General features: G+C 33.5%; 2 protein-coding genes across 2 annotated transcripts; one reads left to right on the top strand and one right to left on the bottom strand.

The window, feature by feature from the left end:
- Positions 1-3,133: 3,133 nt before the first annotated feature.
- On the bottom strand, positions 3,134-5,091 carry LOC126672623 (uncharacterized). The gene is made up of 6 exons (XM_050366574.1): positions 5,047-5,091; positions 4,436-4,959; positions 3,859-4,257; positions 3,656-3,746; positions 3,496-3,606; positions 3,134-3,229 (listed from the first exon to the last, which is right to left on the bottom strand). The coding sequence occupies exons 1-6, from the start codon at positions 5,089-5,091 to the stop codon at positions 3,134-3,136; spliced, it is 1,266 nt and encodes a 421-aa protein (XP_050222531.1).
- Positions 5,092-6,288: 1,197 nt separating this feature from the next.
- On the top strand, positions 6,289-10,153 carry LOC126674519 (uncharacterized). Its single transcript, XM_050368980.2, has 3 exons — positions 6,289-6,761; positions 8,892-9,438; positions 9,705-10,153. The coding sequence occupies exons 1-3, from the start codon at positions 6,330-6,332 to the stop codon at positions 10,013-10,015; spliced, it is 1,290 nt and encodes a 429-aa protein (XP_050224937.1). The 5' UTR covers positions 6,289-6,329; the 3' UTR covers positions 10,016-10,153.
- The last annotated feature ends 1,112 nt before the right edge of the window (positions 10,154-11,265 follow it).

Raw genomic sequence — 11,265 nt, forward strand, 5'->3', positions numbered from 1 at the left:
ATGATCCACGGCCCCAGATGCCGGTGAGATGTTGTGAGACACTAATTGATGTATATAGTACCGCGAGGCTAGTTCGTACAGGGTACGGTAACTAGAGCCCGTGAGGTTACCAGAACAGTTAGTGTAAATGTTTATTTATGTTATATATTTGCTTCTGTTGTGTTATGTTATTTGTTTATATTATTTTTGAAAAATTATTAGTGATTTAAGGCTTGCTACGGGTTCCGGAGCTACCACTCCCGTTCCCTAGCGCCGGTTGCGGCTCAAAAATTTTGGGTCGTGACAAAACCCCAAGCTTGCGATTCAACCGTACATAACTCAAATCAAAACAGCTCTATAAACCTTAATTCCAGGAAACAAAACTTGAGAATTGCTTTGATTTTATACTATAGGATAATAGATAATGCTTACTCCTTTCCAACGCAATAAGAATTGTCCAAAACCGACTCCGAACGAAGAAACCGTGATCGATTGAATTGAGACAGTGATGAACAGAGGTGAAGGACGAATTTTTTTCTGGAATGATTTTGACCTTTCATTTATCATGTTTGAAGTTTGGAAAATATACCACTTTCACCCTTTATCTCTTTAACTTATACAATCCATCGTTTACACTTTTCTTTTAATTCAAACAATCGATTAAACACTTCAATTCCAATACATACATATTATTTATAACCAAATACATAATACGACTTTACGATATAATATTTATCACAGACAATCTTTTATCGGTCGATCTCGATTATTATATTAATTATTCTCAATAAATAATAATACGGGACTTTAAACTTTTCTTTTTAATCAAACGATTAATTATTCGTTTTAACTCAATTACTTATGTATTATTTATACCCAAATGAATAATACCATTTTCAAATAATAATTCCGCTTACTAAAATATGCACGTCCAAATTTTACTGACGTTTAATCTTAATTTCATAAATATTATTTTACGAACTTTAACGTAACTTTTACTAGTTCAGGACTTGCCAATTAATTTATTTTATTTTATTGTCCTTTCTTTAGTCCCGCTCAAATCCAATTCAATCAAATAATAATTTCTACTTAAATTATTATTTTACGATAATTTCAATAGACCCGTTTTGGTCCAAATCCTTATTATTTGAACTTAATCAGACGTTCTCATTTTTAATCTTCGTGATTATTTCTCGTGGAACTATACTTGGTACTTTTAAAAGTACGGAGATATTACAAAGATATTAGGACGGACCTAAAATATGCTTCCTAAACAATTTTCATGGCAGTTATGGCAAATCATCAAAAATAGCAATAGTGGCAATTGATAGCAATTGATGGCAAAACAAAGAGATCAAACTAAACGTGCAACCTAGATCATACAAATAGGCAGTTTATGATAAAAATTGATAAAAGGTAAACAAGTTCCTCAAAAATACCATTCTGAATCCTTGGCTCGTTCACTGGCAAAATGGATTTGGAATCCAGTTTCGAATCATGCGTAATAGCTTTGTATTTGATTCATTAAAGCGTCTTAGCTCGTTTTCAAGATTTAAATTGAGTGCGATTAGTGTGTGTGTGAGGGGGGTGTTCGTCCAATATTATTTTAAGGGTTAGAGGGTTCAGTTTAGGTTGTGATTTTTTTATCTCTAGTCCGACCTCCAACTAGGTTGTCTAGTGTTATTTATAGAGATAAGGGGTGACCTAGGGTTAATTAGTGGTTGAATTTCTTCATGAGTGTGCAAGTGTGTTAAGTGATAAGATGGGTAAGCTTAGAACTCCTTTTATGATAATTATTCTATTTAAATTCGGGTTAATCTTTTAATAAAGAGATAAACATGTCTAAATGACCTATTTGGTGCCTAAAAGTGTCAAAAAAGTCTTTTGGGACCCTATAGGTTTGGATATGGTCAATTTTATTCCGACAAACTTGCAAATTGGCATATAAACTTCTAAGATATTACGAACTTTAACGTAACTTTTAAGTTTTTAATTATTCAAGTTCGTATCTAAGCATCGATTTCACCTTCTTAGAATCCAGCAAGCAAATCGATAGCTCGTCACCTGGAAGAATTTTTCTGGAAATCATCATTGGATGCTTCGTCCCTTATCAGTTTTTACCTGTCCGAAAAATAGGTGTCCATAATATTACCTTTTTCGTACGTGAGTTAGCTAGTCGATCGAAGTTGAAAACGTGAAATCAATCCCGGATTGTGAAGTCGTAGCTTCTGCTGTAACTCACTCTCAAAGAAGAATAGAGAAGAAGAAGATAGATTTTTGATAAATTGTAACCCTAAATGAAATGGTTCACGCATTATGTATATATAGGGCTAAATTCCACTTTAGCTCAAGTAGCTCAAACACGTACTTTATCGCAATTTTCTAATTATCGTCCTTAACCAATTTTAAAATATTTTCGTAAATCTACAAAACTTTGACGATAATTTCTTAAAACTGTAAAACGTACTTTGGTATAATATTTATTAAGCCGGGACCTATATTTTTTATATTAATTCTTATTGATATTCGAGGTCCCGCTCAGACCTACTTTATAAAATAATCTACGTCCAAATTCCATTAAATTTTGACGTTAGCTTCTTCAAATTATATTACGGACCTTGACGTAAAAATTAATTGGCTCGAGACTTATAAATTATTTTATTTTAATTTATGATCCTTTTCGTAGTTCCGTTCGAACTCGCTTTAACGAATAATAATTTTCAAACTTAAATTATTATTTCGTGATAGTTAAAATAGAACCACTTTTGTCTATATCCTTATTATTTTAACTTAATTTGGGCTTCTTCGATTTCAATTATCCAAATTAGGACATGTGGCACTATTTAGTACTTTAAAAAGTACGGGGTATTACAACATTGTAGGATTATCTGCACTCCTGACCTATCCGAGTTGGATGCGCCGTCTACCTTCAGCACCCATCTCAACATCTCGTCATCTTCAGGTTCTGGTTACTCGTGCGGGGTAGTTTTTGCCACAAAATCGGCCAATACTTATGCTTTCAGCGTGGTCTTGGCTCGTATCTTATGTTGAATCCCCCCAATTGAACGGAGCAGGAAACGAGTCACTCTGAGGTTTTGGTCTTTGCATCACTTTCCTCAGAGGTTAGTTCGTTCTAACTACGATTAAATGAGCCTCAAAGTATCTCTTTAGCTTTTCGGCGGCCGAATTCAGGGCTAGGGCAAATTTTTCTATCTTTGGACATCGGATTGCAGGCCTTATTAGGACTTTGCTGGTGTAATAAACTAGTGTTCAATATTGTACAACTATTTCTTCAGTTGCTACCAGATACATGAACAAATGTTCTCTTGGTTCAGGTCTACCTGACACCGACGGAGTGCTAAGGTAAATCTTTAACTCTGCAAAAGATTTGTCGTACTCCTCTGGCCATTCAATTTTTTTAGCATTATTTAGGATTTTGCAGAAAGGCACACACCTTTTGGTCGAGCATGACATGAAACGTCCTAACGCGGTTACTTTCCCGTTCAACTTTTAAACCTCCATCACCGACCTAGGAACCTTCATATTGACAACTGCTTCTATCTTTTCCAGATTTTTCCACATTCCTTTCTCCGAAATAAGGTGCCCTAGGAACTTCCCTATGTCTGACTGCGAAAACACATTTTTTCGGGTTAAGCTTATGGTTGAACTATTTCACCTTTTCAAAAGTTTCTTCCAGATCTCTGATATGATCTTCGATTCTCAATAACTTTACAACAATGTCGTCAACATAAACTCCCACATTTTTCCTATATGATCTTTGAAAACAAAATTCATTAATCTTTGGCACGTGGTCCCGACATTCTTTAACCTAAAAGGCGTTTGTGGTAGCAGTATGTCCCCACATTTGCTATAAAATACGTCTTTTTATCGTCGTCTTTGTTCATCTGAATCTGGTGGTACCCTTGAGAAGCATCTAAGAAATCATAAACCAGAAATCCACAAGTAGCATCCACTAACTGATCAATGTTTGGAAGGGGGAAACTATCCTTCGGGCATGCATAGTTTAGGTCGGTAAAGTCTATACATGGCCTCCACTTTCCATTGGCTTTTTTTATCAACACTACGTTGATTAGCCATTCAAGGTAATGCACCTTCCTGATAAAACCAGCCTTTATTAACTTGTCTATTTCAACTCGGGTAGCTATTTGCTTTTCTATAGAAAAAATTCTCTCGTTTTGTTTCATTGGCTTGCTATCTTTGTCTACATAAAGGCATTCTGAAACAATGCTCAGATCCACTCCTTCAATGTCATTCAGGCTATTAGTAAATTCAGATACGAACTTTCTCAGTTTGTTTACAATTTCTTCTCTGCTCTCTTCCGGTCAAACCCCCCCCCCCCCCCCCCCCATTTTCACCAACATTGAGTTTCCTTTGCCTAAATCAACAATTTCTAAGGGTTCCGTTGGTTTATTTGTAGATTTTTTTAGATCGATACTCGGGAACCTCGAGATCCAGGGCTACTACCGCGTGGGTCATGGTGGTCAAAAAACAGTTTCTAGAAAAATATTGGTCGCCCTTGATAGTTATCGTTCCCTCCGGTGTAGGGATTTTCAACAATAAATATCGAATACAAATCATAGCTCCTATATCACTCAAAGCAGGTCTACCAAGAATACCATTATATACTATCGACATATTAACAATTGCAAATGAAGTTGTTACCTTCAGTGTTGGTTCCGCCTTAGTCATTTCCTTTTGTCTCAGTTGTTGTAAATCAGCTCCTATCTCCAGTTCTAGATCCACCTTTCCTTCTACTATGAGCGGGGTTCCTCCAAGACCTAACACCGACGTGTTCAAAGGCTTCAGATCTGAGGTGATACCTCCTAAGGCATGCAAATCCGATAGAGATAATAGATTGACCGAGCTACCTCTATCTATCATCAATTGTTTCACCAACTTCGTCTTTATTATGGCGAAAATGACCAGAGCATCTTGATGAGGGAACTCCACTTCTTTACCCTTATCAGTGTCAAAAGTAATGCCCGAGGATAACTCCTCATATGAAATGTTAATAGGTAATTTCTATTTCTTTGTTTTCGGACTGACTGGATCTGAGTCGGGGGTGTTTCGCTTCATGCTTTCCAAGCACATCTTCTTTCCCTCCCGAGATCCGAGAGGGTTGTTTGGTTACCGTAAAATATCGCTTCTACTCATTTGGAAATTAAAATTCTGAAAAGAAACTCACAAAACTTACGAAGCAAGAAAAGTATCAGCTCTCAATGGAAGCACGAAGTGATAAATCACGATCTGAACTGCTCTATAAGGACCTGGGAACAATGAGCAAACAGAGGTTAAAAATAACGCCGGTGGGATTCACAATTTTAGTGTGGAGAAGAAGAGAGAAGAAGAAAAAAATTGATTAAGTGTGAAAAAAATAGTACCTTAAGATTTGTACATAAGGTGGTTTATATAGTCACGTGTATAAATCTTCTCTTCTTTTCTCTCTCTTTGGTCCCCCCATTTTTGTTTTCCTTAGGCGGCCTATTCAATTATTCCTTGAGCGGTGTGTCAGGTGCCTGCTACGCGAGGAATATTTATGTGTGTTAGAGGATATTTTGTGATCCCTTCAAGAGCTGATATGTATGAATGTAGGCCATATAGGAGATGTTTGGCCAGTTTTCTGGTTCAATATCGTGTCTTTGTTATTTCGGATGAGCGTTTAGCGTACATAGGTTATGTGTTCTGAGTTACTAATAAGAATGTGAGCTCTGAACTACTTATCTGTCGAGATTCAAGTATAATTAGCGAGTTTTCAAGTTATGTTCGTCCTAGTTAGGTCGTATCTTTTTTGTTTTATTTATTGATATTTTACTCCGACGAAGTTGCTTCACTCCTATTAGGTTTTACCACTTATATTATCAAGTATTATACTATTGATATATAATTTTGTGGAAAATATTAGTACTATTGTCCTTAAATAAGCATTATCTGGAGCCTCGAGAGAATTTTGTACTAGTTTTACAATATTGATCAACTTGTAGTACTATCAAAAACCGCCTCGACTTTGCTTAAACCATAAGTACCTTCACAAATTGCAATGTACAGCAAACCTTTTGTCGTCGGTCGAATGGGAGTATAGCAGTCGTTTACAATTTGAGTAGCTCATATTTATTTGTCCACAACTGAAGTCAAAGTAACCAAAGCGGGCTGCTATACAATTGATCTCCAATTACTTTTTATATTCTAGCCCTAATTAAAACAAGCATTCCATAATTTATTTATTTTCTTTCAGTAAACATTTATCCTTACTTTCCTTCCCAAAGAAGTATCTATATGTGCTATAAATAGGTTCCCACCCCTTCTCAGCTCTTATATTCCTTAGAAAAACCATGGCAGCAGAGCTCTCTCTAGACCATGCCTACAAAATCAGGCCAAAACAGAGCAGTCTGGTGAACAATCTGTTCACGTCCACCTTAAACACTGCAGCAAAAACCCTAGTTTCGGTATCATCAAACGTGAGAATGGAACACCCAGACAAATGGAGAACTGGAGATCATTTAAGGTTCATGAAGATGTTAATGACTTGGATGAGTGTGTGGGTTCTGAGGTTCTTGATGGATCATTTCCCTTCGGTTATGGCCTTCTCTCCGCATCATCTTTTACTTGGACGCTTCTCTCCTTTTCTTCGGTCCAATAATAATATGAATCTGAGGCTGCCTGCAACTTCAGCCACATCTTCTGGTTCGTCGTTTGATTTGCTTCTGCAGCAAGATGATTTCAATGGCCCTTCTGTTCAAGCTCTTGGTAGAGCCCTTACCCATGTAAGTTTCTCCCTTCCAATCTTTAATCCCTTGTTTCTGTTTTATATATTAGGTATAATATGTGCTTTTTTGCCTTTTATTTATCCATATATATCCTATACGTTTTTGTTGATGAATATATCATATACTTCTTGCTTAACCATGAATACTGTTAGTAAATGTTACGATTTAGTTGATTGAAAGATGAAGAAGATAAGGAGTTCTTTAGCAATATTTGTTAGAAAGATAAATTTTAATTAATTGTTAACACGAGCGCCGCTTGGTTTCATTTTCCGAGTATATAGTTATCTATTTTAGAATAGAATGAACTCCAAAAAGATTTGTTGTTCGACGAAAATAGAAACAACACATAAAATAGTATGACACAAAAATATGTGTTTAAATGAATTAGAAACATGTGTTTGTGTTTTTGCATGCTGTCTACCACGTGTAGCATGGAGGCAACTTGCAAGATGAGTTTCACTTGTAGTATTTCATTCTAGATGTGAATGCTACGTTTCTAATCAAATAAAATACAACACCAATGGCTTGCATTAGGTTTCACAAAATTGATCAGTATTTTGACCGGAGCCTAAAATTTTAAAATAACATTATATAAAACAAATTATTAGCATTCATTTTAGTATTAATCGTCTGCCTCTGTTGTGTAATTGCACATGTATAGCCTCTCCTCGTGCATGATATTTGGGCTTCTTAAAAAATGTTTCAAAATTTAACATTAAATATCTCCGTTTAAAAAAAAGGTTATGCGATCAGTTTGCTATTTTATTAATTTATCAGACAATATTTGTTTTCTTGAAATAAATTTTACAGAGTCGCATTTCATGTTTAATCAAATTTTCGTAATTTATGATAATTTCTTATATTAAAAATTGGAGGGTGTTTTTTTTTTTAATCTGTGTCATACAATGAGGTAAATATGGAGTAGTGTTCAGATACTGATCACTAAAATCCAAGAGTAGTCATCAAATGCAGCCTTTAACAAAAGGAGGTCACAAATGGAATACATGCACCCTTCTTTCCTTCAATCTTGCCACCTTAGCCTTTCCCTCAAGTGAAGGAATTAAACTTTCCTTCATAACAGAAGTTCTGTCTATTTTTCGACTTTAGTTTTTTTAAATTAGTTGATGGAACCCTTTTTTAGGCTTAATGATTGAAAAAAAAGTCAAATTTTTTCGATTTGTTCTAATTTAAATTTTTTAATTTTTATAATAGTAGCCAATTTGTATTTTTTTTTTGCAATAATAGTCTAATTGGTTGTCAAATTTGTTGTTTTCAATTAAGATATTAAGCTCCTCTCAAAAAAAAATTAAGATATTAAGCTATTATATTTTTGATAAACAATAATACAAGTGGAAAAAAACAAAAAAAAAATCCAAAATTTTTTGCACAAAAAATATAAATTGGCTATTATAAAAAAAAATGCAATTTGACTATTATTATTAAAATAAAAAAAAATTAATTTAAATTGTAAGGACACTTTTTTTGCCTTTTTTTAAGAGATTTTTTTCTTTGTTGATTTTAGCTTATTCCATATTAGATTAAGCTTTCAATTACTATTTTTAGATATCAGTTAACTGAATGTCGAAAGAGAAATTGGTACTTCTAAAAATTTAAAGGAAAATAGTAATTTGAATAGTATTTCAAGGATAAAAAATTTAATGTCGAAATAAAAGTGAAATATAATTTTACATCCATAATTTTTAAATTTTTTTTTCAGATATAGTTTTAAAAAATATTTCGGACATTCTGGTCACCAATTTTATGCATCGGAATGAATATATTTAACTCTTAATTTAGATCTATTTTAGGGCACGCAATTTATATTTTGAATTCAGAAAATATTTATAATAAAATCAACTGTGTAAAACAATGAGTTACTGAGTAGAAATTTTTGCACTTTTAAAGTATATTTAAATTAAGAGTTGAATATATTTTGTAAATTTATAAAATTGGCAGACCATAAAATTTATATTATATTTATTATTTTTTAGAAATCTATTTAATAAAACAGTCACAGCTATAAAATAAAAATAATATTTTACCTTAGATAATGTCAAGAAATTAAAAAATTAAAACTTAATAATTCTGTAAACAATATCTTATTTTTATATGGGGGCATCCATGTAGGTTCTTGCATTGCTGAACGAGATACCAGCAAGTTCAAGGAAATACCAATTTGCAATGGCAATGGCTGACAAAATCATGGACGGTAACTTCAGAGACGGCCACGTAGAGCTAATGGAAGTAAACCGTTCAGCTCTATCGTCAGCATTCGCGCGTACACTAAGCCTCCTATACCGCTCTCTGCGAAATCCGCACAGCCCCGATGATTCCGGAGGAGGCGCGTGGACTGCGCGTGTCATGAAGGTACTGCCGATGGGTTTCTACATATCAACATGCGTAAAGGGGTTAAAATACTGCTTGAAGAGCGTGTTACAAAGTGTGGAGAAGGGTACATGGCAGTTGGAGAGAAGGCCGCAACTGGTGTATGAAGGAGTAGTGGATGATTTGGTAGCGGAGAAGTTTGCGCAAGAATTGCTTTGGATAACTGAGAGATTAAGAGCTTATGGTGCTGTTGATGAAGCTATGGTCCAATGGAGTTCGGCTACTGGTCTTAATTCTCTTTCTTTTTCTGCTAACCCTCGCGTCCAAGGTTTCATTGTCAAGATTTCAGGTATACTTTTTTATTTTAATTTGGTTAAATATTCCAACGAGATTTTTGCAGCCTAAAAGATATACGTGGCAGTCGGATTTTACTAGTTTTATTTAAAAACTGGCCATATATGTATAATTTAACTTCAAAGTTCGGTTCTAAATTAAAATTATGCATACCCGAAAAGTTTTTCAAGATAAAACTAACACAAAATAAAATTTGAATATTTCCGTGATCACTTATCGGATTATTTTTAAATTGTCACTAAATTCTTCTTAAATTTGTAGCAATATTACTCGGAGATCTATCGAGCCACAAGATCGAAGTATCGGGAAATGTGAAGTTCGGATTACTAGCGTTGTGGGTTCCATTGTTTTGCCATGCGAACAACGGACTGTCATACCCTTTCTTGACGAGCTATGAGAAGATGCAAGTAGAGAGAGCAATGGATGAAGTGATATCAACATTAGCTGCAACAGAGCAAGAGGTTATACTTACTAATTGGCTCCAAGATTTCTCTGTGTGCGCTTCAGATTGGCCTAATCTCCAACAATCTTATGATAGATGGTGCACTTATACCCGTGAGCTTGCTGCATGAGTTTAAAGTTTCTATAGGAATGAATAAACATCTTGTCTACTTTTGTTTATGTTTGCTTTTATCTCATTTGCTATTTGTATAAAGATTCATTATCTTTGGTTAAATTAGCTCTTTGATTAGTATGTTAAGGGAAAGATGTTTGCCTTCTATAATTATAAATTTATTATGATTGTTAAGAGTTTTTATTTTTAAATATAAAGATATTAGATTGTTTCAAATGTTATTTTTTATTATAGTTTAAATTATTTCATTCATATTTTAGATTATTAACCTAGCTAGTATTTTGAAATGATAATATGATTTCTCATAAAATTAATGGGAATTGTATCAAAAGTAACAAATATTTTTAACCAACCATGCTAAGAGAGGAGGCAAAATAAAACAACCATAATTAGCGTTGGTTCGAAAAATTCATATTTTAATCTTTTTTGTTTTTGAATAAATTATTCATTTTTGTTTGGAGGTCGGTAAATGAATTTTTATGTCAATCTTTGGTTAAATTAAGGTTTTTGGTTTTAGTCTGAACTTTGAATTTAAATTTTTGATGAATCAATATTCTCGAACGATCATATTTGCATGAAAATAAACTGAAAATGAAAAATTAAAAGGTGTAAATAACGTCATGGAATCTTCATCACTTGAATTTTAACAAATATAATTTATTTAAGAAGAAGAAGAAACAAACAAAAACACCACGTATAATTGATATACTAATTTGTTTGAAGAACGTTATTTATATTTTTTCAAATAATTAAAGACCGATGAGTTATAAGTTAAATCGTATAAGTGTTGGTCAGGAAAATGTTAGGTTGTGAATTTAAATTCTCCAATAAGCTCTCCCCCTTTCCAAAAACAAAATAAAGATTATAATTGCTCACTACACGAATTATGAAAAAAATTCTAATAAATTTGAAAGCCCTCAAAATATTCTAAATTTATTGCCTATGAGATTTCACAATTTAGATGGGAAAGAGTGCATGCAAAAAAATGTTGTCGTTGAATAAAAGTTATCTCTAATTGTAATGATTCATAACTTTAGCTAAATTTATAATAATAGTTGCTCTTTAGTCGTTTTTGCTTATAAAACAAATCTAATTCATGATGATTCGGTCTAAGACTAAAATAATAGAAAGAGCATTTAAGATCCAAAATAGATATATATTTAACTAGACCTAATTCATTCACGTGGATAAGTTCTTGTTCTAAACGTACTTGCTTAGGTATTGTACGTTGAAACTCATAAAGCTTTT

The sequence above is a fragment of the Mercurialis annua genome, linkage group LG3, assembly GCF_937616625.2.
Source record: "Mercurialis annua linkage group LG3, ddMerAnnu1.2, whole genome shotgun sequence".
NCBI classification, from domain to species: domain Eukaryota; kingdom Viridiplantae; phylum Streptophyta; class Magnoliopsida; order Malpighiales; family Euphorbiaceae; genus Mercurialis; species Mercurialis annua.

Coding starts and splice junctions, on each gene's coding strand:
- LOC126674519 (XM_050368980.2), top strand. CDS start 6,330: ATGGCAGCAGAGCTCTCTCTAGACCATGCCTACAAAATCAGGCCAAAA. Junction 6,762..8,891: donor TTGGTAGAGCCCTTACCCAT/GTAAGTTTCTCC, acceptor GCATCCATGTAG/GTTCTTGCATTGCTGAACGA. Junction 9,439..9,704: donor TTTCATTGTCAAGATTTCAG/GTATACTTTTTT, acceptor TTAAATTTGTAG/CAATATTACTCGGAGATCTA.
- LOC126672623 (XM_050366574.1), bottom strand. CDS start 5,091: ATGTGCTTGGAAAGCATGAAGCGAAACACCCCCGACTCAGATCCA. Junction 4,960..5,046: donor ACACCCCCGACTCAGATCCA/GTCAGTCCGAAA, acceptor GACACTGATAAG/GGTAAAGAAGTGGAGTTCCC. Junction 3,747..3,858: donor AAAGACGACGATAAAAAGAC/GTATTTTATAGC, acceptor AAGATCATATAG/GAAAAATGTGGGAGTTTATG.